At 41.3% G+C, this 20,368-nt stretch overlaps 1 protein-coding gene across 1 annotated transcript; it reads right to left on the bottom strand.

The window, feature by feature from the left end:
* Positions 1 to 1,812: 1,812 nt before the first annotated feature.
* LOC131649933 (uncharacterized) lies at positions 1,813 to 17,662 on the bottom strand. Its single transcript, XM_058919678.1, has 8 exons — positions 17,605 to 17,662; positions 14,291 to 17,555; positions 13,754 to 14,029; positions 13,507 to 13,684; positions 3,285 to 3,480; positions 2,650 to 3,227; positions 2,320 to 2,517; positions 1,813 to 2,088 (listed from the first exon to the last, which is right to left on the bottom strand). Exons 1-8 carry the CDS (start codon positions 17,660 to 17,662, stop codon positions 1,813 to 1,815), a joined length of 5,025 nt encoding a protein of 1,674 aa, XP_058775661.1.
* Positions 17,663 to 20,368: the final 2,706 nt, after the last annotated feature.

Raw genomic sequence — 20,368 nt, 5'->3', positions numbered from 1 at the left:
AAGAACCATCCTTAGACGACTCAACCAAATTGCTAACCTTAGTTAGACTTTGAAAAGAAGACACAACCGTAGCGTGACTCCACAAGGAAGAACCATCCTTAGACGACTCAACCAAATTGCTAACCTTAGTTAGACTTTGAAAAGAAGACACAACCGTAGCGTGACTCCACAAGGAAGAACCATCCTTAGACGACTCAACCAAATTGCTAACCTTAGTTAGACTTTATTGAACACGGCAAGTGGAAAACTGACCAATGAAACATGATCTTAATGAGGACTAACTTTGTATCCAATCCACCTTGGAGGAGGAGGACAAGACTTCTTCTGGGAATATATTATCTTGTGCCTTTAGAGCACATACAAACTTGGCTTATGCATTGATGCATGTTTGAATTTTCTTTATGTAATGCTCCATATTCATGGAAATGCTACGCTTTTGAGGATGCAATGCGAATGCAATGATTACTATATGCAAAGTGCCAAATAAAGGCATTCGTGTGAACACCGGAGAAAGTCTTTTGTTTGATGAACTCTGTGGGGATTCTTTTTGACTTTCTCGACCTGATGAGACCACCAGGTGGTTCCTTAGTCAATCTTGGTATGTAACTTTTGCTTGGGAATGCCTTGCGCCCAAGGGCATCCTGAGAAAAGGGCTTGATATAACTCTTGAGAGACATGGATGTCACCTAGCTTGATAATCTGGAGATTGCGCCTCCCCTTCTGAACTCCCATATACTCGTCAAAGACTAAGGGACCCTAATCAGCATTGCATAGCACTCAACTCTTAAATGAGAACTCCTAGAGAAATAAACTCTGGCATCTGTATAGGGGAAAACTTTTGGCTCTATCTCAGAAGAGATGCATGATTGATCTTTCTTGAAGCGCAAGTACTGGCATCTGACCATGCTGAATGATTGGAGATTCCTGCAAAACAAATCAAACACATATGCCCCAGGTGTGGTGGCCTTACCTCGTCCACCATCCCAAGTACTCAAAGTTTCTGAGCAATTCTATTTGTTTTAGATCATGCTCTTTTTGCGAGACTTCGATGTTAGAAATGCAATGCTTATCGAAATAACTGGACGTTTTTGTAAACAAAACGGTAAAAATAAAATGATGTAGAAATTTTCTTGAGTGAAATGTCCTTTATTAATGAAGAGAAATGCCTAACATAGGCGAGTACATCAGGAAGTGGCCCCTTAAAGAGGTGGCCACCAAGAGGAAAACAAATAGCATTTACAAATATGGCAACGTAAGAACAAATTCGATTGGGTTCCAATCTTGCTATGCCTTGCAGATCTTCGATATTCCTTCTGCTTTGCTTTCCGAAATGGACGAATGAATTGATCTTTTTACCCTCCTGAGTTTTCCACTTGTGATGACTGGGCTATGCTCAAAGAATCTAATGCACGACGCAGTCATTCGCTTTTTGTCCCTCTTTTGCCTGGACCGCCCTTTCGGGTTTTCAATCCACCAGGACCCCTTTTTTGCCTAAGCCGCCCTTTCGGGTTTTCAACTTAGCGGGTGTACTTTATTTCTTTTTCATTCTTTTGCCCGATCTTTCCTTTTCTTTTATTTTACTTTGATCAGGTCTATGCGAAGTATTTTTTAACTGCGTCGGCATTCACAGGGAGTAGGAAGTCTTCGCCATCCATAGTTGAGAGGATCATGGCGCCACCTGAGAAGACTTTCTTTACGACATAAGGCCCTTCGTAATTCGGAGCCCACTTGCCCCTTGGGTCATTATGAATAGGCAAGATCTTCTTGAGCACAAGGTCACCAACTTGAAAGTGTCGAGGACGAATTTTCTTGTCAAAGGCCCTCTTCATCTTCTTTTGATAGGCTTGCCCATGGCATATGGGCTGCTAACCTCTTTTCTTCAATGAGGTTCAGTTGATCAAATCTGGTTTGAACCCAATCAGCTTCACTGAGCTTCACATCTATCAATACCCTTAATGAAGGAATCTCGACCTCCACTGGAAGAATAGCCTCCATGCCATATACTAGTGAGAAGGGAGTTGCTCCTGTGGAAGTACGTACCGAAGTACGATATCCATGTAAAGCGAAGGGCAACATCTCATGCCAATCCTTATAAGTGACTACCATCTTTTGCACAATCTTCTTGATATTTTTATTGGCCGCTTCAACTGCGCCATTCATCTTTGGCCTATACGGGGAGGAGTTATGATGCGTAATCTTGAAACTCTCGCATAACTCCTTCATAATCTTGTTATTGAGGTTGGATCCATTATCAGTGATAATTCTTTCAGGAACCCCATAACGACAGATTATATGGTGCTTGATGAAGCGAGTAACTACCTGCTTGGAGACGTTTGCATAAGAAACGGCTTCAACCCACTTGGTGAAGTAGTCAATAGCGACAAGGATGAAACGGTGTCCATTAGAAGCGGTGGGCTTAATTTCTCCGATCATATCAATGCCCCACATAGCAAACGGCCAAGGAGACGTCAACACATTCAAAGGAACTGGAGGTACATGAACCCTATCTGCATATACCTGACATTTGTAACATACCACGACATGGTTGAAACAATCATGTTCCAAGGTCGACCAATAGTAGCCTGCTCTCAATATTTTTCTTGCCATGGTATGTCCACTTGCGTGTGTACCAAAGGATCCTTCATGCACCTCTCGCATGATCTCTGCTGCTTCGTGTCTATCCACGCATCTGAGCAACACGGAAGCAAAGTTCCTCTTGTATAACACTCCTCCGGCAAGGAAGAACTTGGCAGATAGCCTCTTCAGAGTTTTCCTATCCGTGAGGGAAGCACCCTCAGGATACTCTTGAGTCTCAAGGAATTTCTTAATGTCATTGAACCAAGGTTTCTCATCAGGCACGGTATCAATAACACCACAGAATGCAGGCTCATCCAACCTCTTGATTATTATTGAAGGCGCTTCATTGTCCCATTTTATTTTGAACATCGATGCCAAGGTGGCTAAAGCGTCAGCCAAATGATTTTCCTCTCGAGGAATGTGATCAAAGGTGATTTCATCAAAGTATTGAGCCAATTTCACGACATGCTCTTTGTAAGGAATCAAATTGGGGTGGCGTGTTTCCCAATCTCCGTTAATCTGACTAATTACCAAAGCGGAATCTCCATAAACTGCGAGATTCTTTATCCTCAAGTCAATGGCCGCCTCAATGCCATATATGCAAGCCTCATACTCAGCCACATTATTAGTACAATCAAAACAAATTCTAGCTGTGAAAGGAATATGAAAACCTGTCGGAGAAGTAATCACAGCCCCGATACCATTACCCAATGCATTAGAAGCCCCATCAAACACAAGCGTCCACCGTGACCCTGGTTCTGGACCTTCCTCTTGATCTCGACTATCGGAAGTCTCTGCCACACACATTATATTCTCATCAGGAAACTCAAATTGCATAGACTGATAATCATCCACAGGCTGATGTGCAAGGTAATCAGCAATCACACTACTCTTAATGGCCTTCTGAGTAGTGTATTGTATATCATATTTTGTTAAGATCATTTGCCAATGGGCAATCCTCCCTGTCAATGCTGGTTTCTCAAATATATATTTGATTGGATCCATCTTCGAAATCAACAAAGTGGTGTGAGTCAACATATACTGTCTCAGTCGGCGAGCAGCCCATGCCAAAGCACAGCAAGTTTTCTCGAGTAGTGAGTATCTTGATTCACAATCGGTAAACTTTTTGCTAAGGTAATAAATTGCATGCTCTTTTCGACCGGACTCGTCATGCTGACCCAGCACACACCCCATCGAATTCTCGAGGACTGTTAAGTATGAAGGATAGAAAAACACTTAGAAAGGGGGGGGGGGGGGTTTGAATAAGTGTAGCTTTAAAAACTTGAACGATAAAAATAAATTGCACAGTTATTTTTATCCTGGTTCGTTGTTAACTAAACTACTCCAGTCCACCCCCGCAGAGATGATTTACCTCAACTGAGGATTTAATCCACTAATCGCACGGATTACAATGGTTTTCCACTTAGTCAACAACTAAGTCTTCCAGAGTCTTCTGATCACACACTGATCACTCCAGGAACAATTGCTTAGATACCCTCTAAGACTTTTCTAGAGTATACTGATCCACACGATCACTCTAGTTACAACCTGCTTAGATAACCTCTAAGACTTCCTAGAGTATACTGATCCACACGATCACTCTAGTTCCTTACAACTTAATGTAATCAATTCTAAGAGTATTACAATTGCTTCTTAAAAGCTATAATCACAAACTGTGATATTTCTCTTAACGTTTAAGCTTAATCTCACTAATATATTACAACAGCAATGTAGTGAGCTTTGATGAAGATGAAGATTCTGAGCTTTGAGTAGAACAGAGTTTCAGCAAGTTAATATGAGTTGTTTTTGTGCAGAATCGTTAACCTTGCTTCTCATCAGAACTTCATATTTATAGGCATTGGAGAAGATGACCGTTGAGAGCATTTAATGCTTTGCGTGTTCCGTACAGCATCGCATTTAATGTTATACGCTTTTGTCAACTACCTCGAGCCTTGTTCACGCTGTGTCTACTGACGTAGCCTTTAATAGCTTTTAACGTTCCTTTTGTCAGTCAGCGTAGCCTGCCACTTGTACTTCCTTCTGATCTGATGTTTGTGAATACAACGTTTGAATATCATCAGAGTCAAACAGCTTGGTGCATAGCATCTTCTGATCTTCTGACCTTGAAGTGCTTCTGAGCGTGATACCATCAGAACTTCAGTGCTTCTGATCTCATGTTCTTCTGATGCTTCCATAGACCCATGTTCTGATTCTGCTTCGACCATCTTCTGATGTCTTGCCAGACCATGTTCTGATGTTGCATGCTGAACCCTTTGAGACAAAGCTTCTGAGCGCTGAATTATGCGTACTCTTTATATATTTCCTGAAAAGGAAATTGCATTGGATTAGAGTACCATATTATCTTAAGCAAAATTCATATTATTGTTATCATCAAAACTAAGATAATTGATCAGAACAAATCTTGTTCTAACAATCTCCCCCTTTTTGATGATGACAAAAACATATATAAATGATATGAATTTGCGATCAGAAAGAGCAGACGGCAAAAGACAAATTACACAGCTATAGCATAAGCATATGAATATGTCTCCCCCTGAGATTAACAATCTCCCCCTGAGATAAATAATCTCCCCCTGAAATAAATACTCGAAGAACTTTAATAAAAGACTTCCCTGATTATTTCGGTAGAGACGATCACATAAGCTTCTGTCTTTAGAGAATTCATAGCTTCTGACTTCTGCTTCCATTGGACAGCTTCAGAACTAGAATTTCTTTAGATCCCTAGAACACTCACAGCTTCTGATTCCTGCTTCCATCTAGGACAGCTTCAGAACTTGAATTTCTTTGATCTTCAGAACATTCACAGCTTCTGATTTCTGCTTCCATCTAGGACAGCTTCAGAACTTGAATTTCTTTGATCTTCAGAACATTCACAGCTTCTGATTTCTGCTTCAAATTAGGACAGCTTCAGAACTTGAGTTTTCTGGATCTTTGGAATATTCACAGCTTCTGATTTCTACTTCCCTCGGATAGCTTCAGAGCTTGAATTTCTACCAACATCACTTCATGCTAGATTTGTATCAGAACATTGTTGAATGTACCAGAGCATCATCAGAGCATCATCAGGGCATCTCTACATCCTGAAATGTTACAGAACAAAAACTAAACGACAAAAGTCAGCATGAACGAGTCAGAACATAAAATGTATATTAAAACACATGATATGTATCAGAGCCATATATATCAGAGCCATATAGGCTAAAATAGTGTATCAGAGCAAATAGAATTTTGTCAGAGCAAATAGACAAATATGAATCAAATTCTATTATCAGTGCTTCTGATCCATTCTTCTTTCTGAAGCTTGACAGCACTCAGCTTGCTTCAGTTTCCATGAGTTTATTCTTTTTACAGAATAACACTTCTTATGGTTTTGCTTCTTGTGTTTGCTTTGAAGATTCTCTTCACTTCTTTATACCTGCAAAACACTTAAACCATATAGAACTTGCAGTTCTTGTTAGAAAAAGTGTGGGAGCTTTACCCAGCAACTGATAGATTAATCAAATCATTTATCATTTATCTTTCTCCCCCTTTTTGTCATAACATCAAAAAGAATATTTCAAATTATTCAGATGAGTAAAACGACAAATAAAACCACTGGAATGGAAAACAAAGAAACTCTTCATTTATAATCAAAAGATATTACAAGAGAGGAATGCAGGAACAAGCAGATGCAACAAGGAAGGAAAACTACAAAGACCAAAGGACTAAGATCCTAGCCTACGCAAAATCTGCGCCAGAACATCATGAATCCCGTCAGTGCTTGTGGCTTGCCTTGCCATGAAGGAGCGAAACTCAGCATTGGCTGCTTCTTGGGCGTCCAAACGAGAAGCCAGCATAGCTTGATTCTGATGAAGGGCTTCCAAGGTCTCCATCAGAGCTGAGGTTTCACCAGAAGAAGAGGCACCTGAATTTCTGCCAAAAGAGACAGCAATCTCAGCAGGGTGATCTTCTGGAAGATCTCCAGCTTGTGCATCTTCCATTTCCTCATCTGAGTCTGACTCAGAAGTAGCCTTAGCATATTCTGGTTCAGGCGGCTCAGAAGTTCCATTTTCCAACGCTTGAAGAATAGCTGCTAGGTTTGTAGGAGGAGTAGGACCAGCAACTTCAGCAGGATAAACCACTACTGGAAAGACCATGTGAGGTGCTTTTACAGAAGGGTTCATTCTGAACCAGTTGAACAACCACTGAAAATCTCCAGTCAGCACAGGGAACCATGGTTTCCACACCACGATGTCTCTGCAGAGATTTTCTTCTTCCAACTCATCTGCAGGTATCTTCTTCTCAAGAACACTTCTGTTCCTGATGAGATGGTGATAGCTGCTTTCACCAACTTCCAACCGAAGACCACGAATACCAGGAGCTTCAGACATGATCCTTCTCTGAGTGTCTGTAGCCCTAACCAGAAAATCCTGACGAAAGGTATCCCAAAGGTTGCTTGTAGCATACTCATCCAGATGGTTAAGGTGAGCAGCACCCAGAATCTCCAACCAGCCATTTACATCAGAATGTAAAAGCTCCAGATATGATTGAGTGGTAGGGGTTGGAGGGTTGACAGTGAACCTGGAGTCGGGAAGAACAACACTATAGGGATTAGGTGTTCTGGTGGGAAAAGGATGTGAGAGAGATGAAGAAATATCTGATGGATGGGTTGAAGGAGAGGAGATATCAGATGGTGAAGAAGGTGGTTCCGAGAGGATGAATGAGAAGGAAGTGGTGGTGGAGGTCTTTGAAGAGGGAGGTGATTGAGGGGTACCGTCAAGAGGTTGATACACTTTGAGAGGGTCATAGGTGATCCTTACTCTTTTAGGTTTGGTTTCTGGTTCAGCAGTTGCCTTTCTCTTTTGTTTCCGATCATTATCTTGATTTCCAGAGCTTGACGATGGATTCATGATGAAGTTGCAGATATTGGAAACTGCTAGGGTTTATGATATGAGTGCAAAGAGAACGAAAAAGAAACTGAATGCAAAGTGAGAGAAATATAAGAGGGAAAAGAAACGTTTGAAAGAATATAAAAAGAAAACTGAAAGAGAGTAAATGATGAAAAGCATTTAATGTTACGTGACGTGAGGAGAGATAATAATGACAAAAGACGTGATTTGCACAGTTACCTAAGTAGACGTCCCCTCAACTGCACGCACGCTTGTCCAGGAATAGTGAACACGTGTTTGCCATCCGGATAGCCAGTTACAGCTGTTTTGCTTTTAAAGAGATTCTGAATCAACTTAGACAATGAAACGTTAGTAATAACTGAATCACAAATTTCTAATTGATTTCAATCAGAACTTCTTAAAACAAATTTTATTTCAGAAGATACCCATACATAAGAACTTCTCATCTTCACATTCTGGGCTTGTTTCTGAAGACCCATTTTGTACCGATTATATTGAATCCATCTGGTCTAGGAACAAGATCCCAAACATCATTCCTTGTAAACTGATTCAGTTCTTCTTGCATAGCAATTATCCAGTCTGGATCTTCTAGAGCATGATCAACAAAAGTTGGCTCGATCAAAGATACAAGACCTAATTGACAGTCTGCATTGTTCTTAAGGAATGCTCTTGTTCTGATTGGATCATCCTTCTTTCCAAGAATGACATCTTCTGAATGACTAGAAATGAGTCTGGATGATCTTCTGACAGATGGTTCTTCAGAAATGCTTAGATTGTCCAGAGAAGCTAATACTTGATCTTCAGATTCTTTGCTTCTGAGAAGCTCTGCTTCTGATGCGTTGCTTCTTGGCTCAACAACTTCTGATATATCAATATCACAATCTGCAAAATTATCAAACTGCTTTGGTTTTTCAGAACCAAGCTTATCATCAAACCTGATATTGATTGATTCTTCCACAATCAATGTCTCAGTATTGTATACTCTGTAGCCTTTTGAGCGTTCAGAATATCCAAGAAGGAAACATTTTTGTGCTTTGGAATCAAACTTACCAAGATGATCTTTAGTGTTCAGAATAAAGCATACACATCCAAAAGGATGGAAATATGAAATGTTGGGCTTTTTATTCTTCCACAATTCATAGGGAGTCTTATTTAGAATAGGTCTGATAGAGATTCTATTCTGAATATAGCATGCAGTGTTTATTGCTTCTGCCCAGAAATGCTTAGCCATATTGGTTTCATTGATCATGGTTCTGGCCATTTCTTGCAGAGTCCTATTCTTTCGTTCTACAACTCCATTTTGCTGTGGAGTTCTAGGACAAGAGAAATCATGGGCAATACCATTTTCTTTGAAGAATTCTTCAAAGGATCTGTTCTCAAATTCACCACCATGATCACTTCTGACCTTTATGATTTTACACTCTTTTTCAGATTGAATCTGAATGCAGAAATCAAAGAACACTGAATGAGTCTCATCCTTGTGTTTCAAGAATTTTACCCACGTCCAGCGGCTATAATCATCTACGATGACTAATCCATATTTCTTCCCTCTGACAGATGCTGTTTTGACTGGGCCAAACAGATCAATATGCAAGAGTTCTAATGGCCTTGAGGTAGAAACAACATTCTTGGACTTGAATGCAGGTTTGGAGAACTTGCCCTTCTGACATGCTTCACAAAGAGCATCTGATTTGAATTTCAGATTAGGGAGTCCTCTGACAAGATCCAGTTTGTTAATCTGAGAAATCTTTCTCAAACTAGCATGACCTAATCTTCTGTGCCAGACCCACTGCTCTTCAGAAACAGACATAAGACAAGTCACCTTCTGACTCATAAGATCTTACAGATCTGTCTTATAAATGTTATTCTTCCTCTTGCCTGTAAATAGGATTGAGCCATCCTTCTGATTTACAGCCTTGCAAGACTTTTGATTAAAGATTATATCATAACCATTGTCACTCAATTGACTGATAGATAAGAGGTTATGTGTTAATCCTTCTACAAGAAGTACATTAGAGATGGAAGGAGAGTTACCAGACTTTATAGTTCCAGAGCCAATTATCTTGCCCTTCTGATCTCCTCCAAACTTGACTTCTCCTCCAGACTTAAGCACCAGGTCTTGGAACATAGACCTTCTTCCTGTCATGTGTCGTGAGCATCCAGAGTCCAGGTACCATGACATGTTGTGCTTTGTCCTGTTTGCAACCAAGGATATCTGCAATAGGAATAATCTTATCCTTAGGTACCCACATCTTCTTGGGTCCTTTCTTGTTAGATTTTCTCAAGTTCTGATTGAACTTGGGTTTAACATTGTAAGCAATAGGAGGAACAGCATGATAATTTTTAATGTGAGTTTCATGATATTTCCTAGGTTGTGTCACATGCTTTTTGGTGTGTGTTATGTGAAAACTTTGAGCATGTGAAGTGTGCCTAATATCATGGGAGTGGCCATACTTGAACTGATCATACAATGGCTTGTATGTGAATTTCATTTCATCAACAGGTTCAAGTTTGTATGGGGTTTCACCTTCAAAACCAATGCCGACTCTTTTGTTTCCAGACACAGCATATATCATAGAAGCTAGCTGACTTCTGCCAATACTTCTAGATAAGAACTTCCTGAAACTTAAATCATATTCTTTCAGAATATGGTTTAGACTAGGAGTGGATTTTTCTGAATCAGAAGGAGATCCAACATTATTGGATAATTTTAAAAGTTTTTCTTTTAATTCAGAATTTTCCAACTCAAGCTTCTTTGTTTCAAATTCAAATAGCTTTTTCAGCTTTTTGTATTTGAGACTGATCTGAGACTTGACTTCCAGAAGTTCTGTTAGACCGGAAACTAACTCATCTCTAGTAAGTTCAGAAAATACCTCTTCAGTTAGCCTGCTCATCTTCAGAGTCTGAATCATCTTCTGACTCATCCCAGGTTGCCATAAGACCTTTCTTCCTATGAAACTTCTTCTTGGGATTTTCCTTCTGAAGTTTTGGACATTCATTCTTGAAGTGTCCAGGCTCATTGCATTCATAGCACATGATCTTCTTCTTGTCAAATCTTCTTTCATCAGAAGATTCTCCACGTTCAAATTTCTTTGAACTTCTGAAGCCTCTGAACTTCCTTTGCTTGCTCTTCCAGAGTTGGTTTACCCTTCTGGAGATCATGGATAGTTCATCTTCTTCTTCAGATTCTGATTCTTCAGGATCTTCTTCTCTAGCCTGAAAAGCGTTAGTGCATTTTTTGATATTTGATTTTAATGCAATAGACTTACCTTTCTTTTGAGGCTCATTTGCGTCCAGCTCTATTTCATGGCTTCTCAAGGCACTGATAAGCTCTTCCAGAGAAACTTCATTCAGATTCTTTGCAATCTTGAATGCAGTCACCATAGGGCCCCATCTTCTGGGTAAGCTTCTGATGATCTTCTTTACGTGATCAGCCTTGGTGTATCCCTTGTCAAGAACTCTCAATCCAGCAGTAAGAGTTTGAAATCTTGAAAACATCTTTTCAATGTCTTCATCATCCTCCATCTTGAAGGCTTCATACTTCTGGATTAAAGCGAGAGCTTTAGTCTCCTTGACTTGAGCATTTCCTTCATGAGTCATTTTCAAGGACTCATATATGTCATAGGCCGTTTCCCTGTTAGATATCTTCTCATACTCAGCATGAGAGATAGCATTCAGCAAAACAGTTCTGCATTTATGATGATTCCTGAAAAGCTTCTTCTGATCATCATTCATTTCTTGCCTTGTCAGCTTTACGCCACTGGCATTTACTGGATGTTTGTAACCATCCATCAGAAGATCCCATAGATCACCATCTAGACCAAGAAAATAACTTTCCAGTTTATCTTTCCAGTATTCAAAGTTTTCACCATCAAATACCGGCGGTCTAGTATAACCATTGTTACCGTTGTGTTGCTCAGCAGAGCCAGATGTAGATGCAGGTGTAGACTTTTCAATTTCACCAGCCATCTTTTACTGAAGCGTTTTTCTCTTCCTGAATCTTTTCTAAACACGGTTAAGTGCTTGCACCTTAGAACCGGCGCTCTGATGCCAATTGAAGGATAGAAAAACACTTAGAAAGGGGGGGGGGGTTTGAATAAGTGTAGCTTTAAAAACTTGAACGATAAAAATAAATTGCATAGTTATTTTTATCCTGATTCGTTGTTAACTAAACTACTCCAGTCCACCCCCGCAGAGATGATTTACCTCAACTGAGGATTTAATCCACTAATCGCACGGATTACAATGGTTTTCCACTTAGTCAGCAACTAAGTCTTCCAGAGTCTTCTGATCACACACTGATCACTCCAGGAACAATTGCTTAGATACCCTCTAAGACTTTTCTAGAGTATACTGATCCACACGATCACTCTAGTTACAACCTGCTTAGATAACCTCTAAGACTTCCTAGAGTATACTGATCCACACGATCACTCTAGTTCCTTACAACTTAATGTAATCAATTCTAAGAGTATTACAATTGCTTCTTAAAAGCTATAATCACAAACTGTGATATTTCTCTTAACGTTTAAGCTTAATCTCACTAATATATTACAACAGCAATGTAGTGAGCTTTGATGAAGATGAAGATTCTGAGCTTTGAGTAGAACAGAGTTTCAGCAAGTTAATATGAGTTGTTTTTGTGCAGAATCATTAACCTTGCTTCTCATCAGAACTTCATATTTATAGGCATTGGAGAAGATGACCGTTGAGAGCATTTAATGCTTTGCGTGTTCCGTACAGCATCGCATTTAATGTTATACGCTTTTGTCAACTACCTCGAGCCTTGTTCACGCTGTGTCTACTGACGTAGCCTTTAATAGCTTTTAACGTTCCTTTTGTCAGTCAGCGTAGCCTGCCACTTGTACTTCCTTCTGATCTGATGTTTGTGAATACAACGTTTGAATATCATCAGAGTCAAACAGCTTGGTGCATAGCATCTTCTGATCTTCTGACCTTGAAGTGCTTCTGAGCGTGATACCATCAGAACTTCAGTGCTTCTGATCTCATGTTCTTCTGATGCTTCCATAGACCCATGTTCTGATTCTGCTTCGACCATCTTCTGATGTCTTGCCAGACCATGTTCTGATGTTGCATGCTGAACCCTTTGAGACAAAGCTTCTGAGCGCTGAATTATGCGTACTCTTTATATATTTCCTGAAAAGGAAATTGCATTGGATTAGAGTACCATATTATCTTAAGCAAAATTCATATTATTGTTATCATCAAAACTAAGATAATTGATCAGAACAAATCTTGTTCTAACAAAGTACATAATCAATGGTCTACCTTCCACTGGGGACATAAGAATTGGAGGCTTTTGCAAATATTCTTTAATTTTATCAAATGCCCTTTGACAGTTATCATCCCACTTTATTGCCTGATTCTTTCTCAATAACTTGAAGATAGGTTCACATGTGGCTGTAAGGTGCGAAATGAACCTTGCAATATAATTCAACCTTCCCAGGAACCCACGAACCTGTTTCTCAGTCCTCGGCTCAGGCATCTCTTGTATAGCTTTTACTTTAGCGGGATCGACCTCAATACCTTTCTCACTAACAATGAAACCAAGCAATTTTCCTGATCTCACTCCGAATGTGCATTTATTGGGATTCAACCTCAACCTGAACTTTCTTAACCTTTCAAACAATTTCTTCAGATGGACAAGGTGCTCCTCCTCAGTATGGGACTTCGCAATCATGTCGTCCACATAGACCTCAATCTCTTTATGAATCATGTCGTGAAACAAAGTCACCATAGCTCTTTGATAGGTTGCCCCAGCATTCTTCAACCCAAACGGCATGACCTTGTAACAAAAGGTGCCCCAAGGAGTAATGAATGTTGTCTTTTCCATGTCCTCGGGTGCCATCTTTATTTGATTGTAACCAGAAAAACCATCCATGAAAGAGAAAACCGAGAACTGAGCGGTGTTGTCTACCAATACATCGATGTGAGGAAGCGGGAAATCATCCTTTGGGCTTGCTCTATTCAGATCTCGATAGTCGACACACATTCGTACCTTCCCATCTTTCTTAGGTACAGGTACAATATTGGCGACCCATGGCGGGTAAACTGTTACCGCAAGAAAACCTGCATCAAACTGTTTCTGAACCTCTTCCTGGATTTTCTTGGACATGTCAGGATGGGTTCTCCTGAGTTTCTGTTTGACCGGTGGAGAGTTTCCTTTAAGAGGTAACCTGTGTACGACAATATCAGTATCTAATCCAGGCATATCTTCATAAGACCAGGCGAAGATATCAGCATACTCTTTCAACATTCCAATCAACTTTTCTTTCACACCCTCGTTCAAAGAAGCCCCTATTTTAACCTCCCTTTTCATCTCTTCGGTGCCAAGATTCACCGTCTCAATAGGCTCTTGGTGTGGCTCGATCACTTTCTCTTCTTGTTTCAACAATCTGGCCAACTCACCAGGGAGTTCACAATCCTCTTCATCCCCTTCTTCAGCGGTGTAGATAGGATTGTCGAAGTCATAACGAGGCATAGCAAGACCGTTATCAACAGAATTTGGAGGAGAATTGGATCTGCATGAATTATGATTTATGCTTTATTTTAGAATAGAGGGATGATGAATAAGAAACGTTGCCATTTTTTAATATTTTTATTAATAACTAATGTAAAAGTAAAAAGTTGAAAGACAGGGAGCAAAATATTTGAATGCAAAAACGTCCATTTATTAATGATTTCAACATTGAAAAACAACAAATGATGCCCTACATGAGTTCACCGTGTCTTGGGCAGAACACAGGACTTATTGCATGATAAACAAAAACAAACATCATTACTCTTGATCAAAAGCAATTGAGATGATGTCCTCGGATGACCAGTTGATAGACTTCTGTCCAGGGACACATGGCTTGATCCATTCTTCGATATCATAGTCACTATCCGTATCATTGTCAGCAGCACAGATATGATCTTTGTCAATGCCAGCACTAGAGAACTTGATTGGAACGAAGGTTCCAGGCTTCTTGAAGGACCCATCAGAAGAACTCTGCCCCAACTGATATCCAATCCCACACTTATCCTGCTTGATTGGTAAATCTAAGACTCGGCCCCATCCCTTAGGATGACCAGATTCAATCACAGCCTTGGCCTCCTTTAGTGAAGACATAGGAGCCTCCAACTTCTTCTTTTCAACATAAGGGATCTTGATAGTCTGGACAGCCTCAAACGCTTGACAAGGTGTTTCGTGGACCTCCCCTTCCACATCAATATATTTGAAAGACGCAAGATGGCTTACCACATGCTCTTCCTCCCCACATATTGTGACTATCTTCCCTTGAGTGGCAAATTTGAGTTTCTGATGCAATGTGGAAGTCACGGCCCCAGCAGCATGGATCCATGGACGCCCCAGGAGACAACTGTAAGCCGGGTGGATATCCATCACAAAGAAAGTAATAGTGAAGAGTTGAGGACCTATCATCACTGGTAAATCAACCTCCCCAAACACCGACCTCTTTGAGCCATCAAAGGCTCTCACAGTTAATTCGCTTGGCCTTATCTCAACACCAGAATAGTCTAGCCTCATCAAAGACGACTTTGGTAACACATTCAAAGAAGATCCATTATCAACAAGAACACGAGATAGCATAGTCCCCTTGCACTCCACAGATATGTGCAAAGCTCTATTATGTTTTCTACCTTCAGAAGGCAAATCTGCATCAGTGAATCCCAATCCATTTCCAGCATTGATATTAGACACAACCCCTTCAAGCTGATTTACTGAGATCTCAGGAGGGACAAAGGCAGTGCCTAGGAGTCTCAATAAAGCATTTCGATGGGTCTCGGAGCATAAGAGCAACTCTAAGATAGAGATCTTAGATTGAGTTTGACTCAGCTGGTCAACCACTTTATACTCACTCTTCTTGATGATCTTGAGGAATTCTTCCATCTCTTTGGCCACAGTGTCCTCAGAATTAGAACTTTGCCCCTGGTCCATAGTATCTTCTGTCACTCCTTTTCCTTTTGCTTGAGCTAGAGCTTCTGTATTGTCTTTGTGAATATTCTGAGGAGGATTGAGAATACGGCCACTCCTTGTCATTCTTCCAACTCCCACAACATTGTCGACGTCTTCTTTCTCAACTGGTGTTCTAAGTTCAAACTTGGCCCTTTGGTAAAAAACCTCTCCACCGTAGTTCCATGGGATTGCCTTTTCACTAGTATACGGAACGGGACCAGGTAATGTAATAACCAAAGGAGGTGCTCTAGCAGGAATTGGGATCTTAGTAGGAGTGTAGGGGATGGATGCCACATTAATTTCATTCTCAAATACCTCGGGCCGTCGTACGCGCTCAAACTGTAGATACCCACTATCTATCAACTGTTGAATACCATTCTTCACTTTATCACAAACTGAGGAAGTGGCCATGCAATCATTACACAATTCTCCACAACCAGCATATAGACCCATTCTCAGTAATTCTACTTTCAGTAAAGGCAACAGAGAGCCTAACTCAGTCACGTCCTTAACCAAACGAGTGTCTTCAACACAATCGAGGGCGTTTGCAGCATGAGACCCATGAGGGGGCATGGGATTTTGAACAACATTAGGCCCTGGAGTAGGAGTGAACTCAATGGCCTTGGAGTCGAGAAGATTTTGAACCTGATACTTCAATGCTTTGCAGTTTTCAATGTTAGGCCCAGGTGCTCCAGAGTGGAATTCACACCTTGCATTAGCATCCCAATTAGGAGGCAACTTAGCAGGAGTGGCTAGAGTTCTCAATTGTACCAATTTCAAGTCGAGGAGGTATGGCAATACTTGTGCATATGTCATCGGGATCGGGTCAAAAGTTCTCTCAGGTGCCTTTGGTTGATACTGGCGCGGAGTATACCCTCGTTGCTGATGTTGCTGAAATGGAACATTCGGTATAGTCACGGCGGCCACTTGTTGATGAGCCTGGCTTTTGCCTTTACCGTAATAAGCAGCACTCGTCTCACCCTCTCTTTTCTTGGCAAACCCGTTATAAGGTTTCTTTCCAACAACCCCAGAGGAGGAGCTAGCAGCATTCGGATTCTGAATTCTACCAGCCTTGATTCCACTTTCAATTCTCTCACCAATCATGACCAACTCGGCGAAACTCGAGGATGCAGAACAAGCAGAATAGTATTGACCTTCCAAAGTATTGGTGAACAGGTCCATCATTTCTCTCTCCAACATAGGTGGTTGAACTCTGGCTGCCAACTCGCGCCATTTTTGCGCGTATTCATTGAAGGACTCATTAGCTTTCTGAGATAGATTTTGCAATTGAGTGCGATTGGGTGCCATGTCAACATTATATTGATACTGCTTTATGAAGGCATCAACCAAGTCTCTCCAGCTTCGAATACTAGCTCTTTCCAGCCTCATATACCATTCCAAAGATGCCCCAGTTAGGCTATCTTGGAAGAAATGCATCAACAGCCCCTCATCCTCAGAATAGACATGCATCTTGCGGTAGTAAGCTCGGACATGGGTCTTGGGACAAGTATTCCCCTTGTACTTCTCAAAATCTGGCACTTTGAATTTCGGCGGCACGCGGACACCAGGAACCAAACCCAAGTCATTAATGTCCATACCAAGTCCTTGGCCTTCCATGGCCCTCATCCTTTCCTCCAGTCCTCTGAACAACCTTCCAGCATCATGTGGAAATCCCAACTCACTTTCAGGAAACAGATCCTCATGTCGATCCTCTTCCAACACGGGGATGGCAGCAGCCCTTCTGATTTGTTGTGTGGCTTGTCCTTCAGGAATGGGCTGGGGAGGCCCATGAGGATTACCTTGATTGGTAGCAGGAGGAATCACACCAAGCCCTCCGTTCACAGGTTCATCGTTGATATGAATACCAGCGGGGTTCCTCTGTGGAGGGTTCACTACAGTATGAGCAACTGCATCCATTCTAATTCTGAGTTCTTCTTGGCGATCAGCCATGCCTTGCATGACTTCCATGAACTGAGCCATCTGAGCAGTAACCTGAGTCCTCATCTGAATAAGATCGTCCCTTAGTTGATCCATTAGCAGTGAATGATTAGCCCTTGTATTGTAGCGATGTGTAGGTGGAGGTGCAATTGCTGTTGACAGAAAACTTGATCAGTTAAACAAGAAAACCATCTGGTGTACCTGTTTGTGCATGAATGCATGAAATGCATGTGTGCATGGATATGTCATGTTCTATCATTTTTAGGAAACTTTAGCTTTGTCTCAAACCAACAACACAAAATAATAGAATGAACTGAGATACCACCAAAAATGAATAAGAAAATTCCATTATATTTATAACCAAGTTCTTGACATAATCAGAATCACAAATCAATCCGCTCTCATGAGCCAGCAAAACAAGTAAATGGAACCAAGAACCCCATCCAACAAGTCTGGTGGTGGTCCAAATAACAAAGCTATCACTAAACGGGATCCCCCATGTCCACATGACGGAGGGGGCTCTCTCCGATGTTCTTATCACTCCAGGTCTTCATTTCTTCAAAGAGCTTCTTGGTCTCAACACGGGTTGGCCTCTTAATGATCTCTTGAATCAGCAGGTCTTTTCTGAAATGCATTGTCTCCATGTGGCGATTCTTCACCTCCCAATACCTGGCTTCTTCTTGAGCTTGGGCATTACTTTGGTCTTTTTCTCTTATCTGACCCTTCAGCTTTCGGATCTCTTCATAACACTTCTCTATGGTATTCTGGCGATCCAACAAGAGTTTGTCTGCTTTCTTGCGACGAGTTTTCTCTGAATTGGCATTTTCAGTCTGAATCTGGAGCTTTTTAGTCAATTCTGCCAACTGAGCCTCGTAATGTTCCTTTATCTTCTTGTCTTGGATTTCAGTAGATTTAGAGCCCACAGTCATTCTCGGCCCCTTCTGAGATGTGCTCCCTCTAGCATACAATTCTTCAAGCTCTACTTCTTTTATTTTCAACTTGTGAAGAGCAGAAAGCTTCTCTTGCCTATCAGTATTCATCTTGACTTGCATTGTTTCCATTTGTTCAGTCAATTTCCGATTCTGCTCAACAGTTTGATTATAACGAGGCATGGAGACAATGTTGGGTTGTTCACCAGCAGGGGGTACAGAGGATCCTTGGGAGGAAAGGGCATCCCTTGAACAGCAACCACAGATTCGACCCACTTGGTATAACCCTCATAAGTAGCACAATCTCGCTGACCAAAATGTTTCTTATCTCTCCAGCAAATACTCTTCCAAGCCTGCACAGCTTCTGCCATTTGTCCAATGTTGGTGGCCACATGATAGAAAATGTTCTCAGCTATCTCTGTTTGCTCAAGTGGACTGATAAAAGCATATCCAAATGTTCTTCTGGCCAAGACGGGGTTATAGTTGATTCCGCCCCTAAGACCCATGAGAGGTACGTTTTTGAACTTCCCGCAACTCATAATAACTTCCCTGTCATCTAAAGCGCTATTGTACCAGACAATATCTTTAGCCCTCAGCCCCATAATCCTTTCAGCCCATTTAGATGTGTGCCTATTATCAACGAAAGCTCCACGCTCAGGCAGATGTGACCTGAACCATCGGTATAACAACGGAGCACAGAGTCTAACCAGACCTCCTTTACCTCCCTTTTGACCATTCTTGTGATGAATGGAGTGATAGACATCCCCCAAAAGTGTAGGAACCGGATTCTGCAAGATGAATATATGAATTGCATTCATGTCAACAAAGTTAGGAACGTCTGAGAATAACACGATGCCATATATACTTAGAGCCAAGATAGCTCTAAATGTGTCCCATTCCTTTGCTTCAGCAGCCTCACAACCCCTTTTAACCAGAAACTCCATGCAAAAACCAAAACCTCCTCCCTTCTTGGTGAGATTTGCTTCCACGACCGACTTGCTCAAATAAAGAGCCTTAGCAATTTCAATGGAATCGGGGGCCTTCATGGTGCTATAGTATGGCACTTCCTTCTTTATAGGGATGCCAAGAAATAGGGAATACTCTTCCAATGTAGGAACCAAGAGGTAGTCGGTGAACGTGAAGCAGCGGAGGGAAGGATTATAGAACTGAAGCAAAGTATGAACTCCCTCTTGCTCGTACTTGGTGAACGGCATCTTGAGAAGGCTCAGAATGTACCCATATTCCTTTCTGAAGTTGGTTGTCTCATCTGGCGTAATCTTCTTTGCTAAACACCCAAGGGAATCCAGATTCGGATTCAGGAAAGAATAAGAGGGGTTGCGTCTACCAGTCTTCATTGGTGGGTCCATGTGTTGGTCGGAGACAAAGCCAAAAGTTCCTGAAAATAAACGAACATGCATGTTAAATGATATGGCGGAATGCATTTCATTGGGAGAATCCTAAAGTCTTTTCATTATTTCTTTTCTTTTTCTTTTCTTTTTATTTGCAACAAGAGTATATACATATTTTTTTTGGAAATAGACTTTAGGATTCTCCACGAATGAAGTGAGGTGGATGCAATAACATGATGTGTCATGTGTGTGATGTAGTGAGAGACTGAATGTCCCTCGCAGCTCTGAATGACTGGGTAATACTGAATGTAGCAGGTTCAAAATTCCGGCTTCAGATTGCAAAATGGAATTCAGGGTATGATGAAGGCTAGTATCCTGTCCCTCCCCAAACTCACGGGTATGAATTCTAGACACGGACAGGTGGTCCCTAATGGTCACTAGGGTCTACAGTTCCCATGGGGTACAAAGTGTTTGTGGCAGCAAGGGTTCCAGACACAGTGTTCCATGAAAGAACCTCGCCCAGTTGTGGTACCCCATGTTGAACTCGATCGTAGCAAGGGCCACGGGAGTCAACATGAGCATCCACGCTAATCCTATGTGTCACTGGCCTGGGTAGTGGGCCTTTAACCTCACACAAACCCCCCACCTGCAAAATAGAACAGAAGACCCCAAGGAACACAGAATATA

Source organism: Vicia villosa, linkage group LG2, assembly GCF_029867415.1.
Source record: "Vicia villosa cultivar HV-30 ecotype Madison, WI linkage group LG2, Vvil1.0, whole genome shotgun sequence".
NCBI lineage: Eukaryota > Viridiplantae > Streptophyta > Magnoliopsida > Fabales > Fabaceae > Vicia > Vicia villosa.
This window is presented reverse-complemented; position numbering and strand designations above follow the sequence as displayed.

Bases quoted from the DNA above. Each gene is read 5' to 3' on its own strand.
- LOC131649933 (XM_058919678.1), bottom strand. From the start codon at position 17,662: ATGATAGAACATGACATATCCATGCACACATGCATTTCATGCATTCAT. The intron at 17,556-17,604 runs GTACACCAGATG...TTCTGTCAACAG, and splicing joins ATGCATTCATGCACAAACAG to CAATTGCACCTCCACCTACA. The intron at 14,030-14,290 runs GTAATGATGTTT...TAATTCATGCAG, and splicing joins TCAATTGCTTTTGATCAAGA to ATCCAATTCTCCTCCAAATT.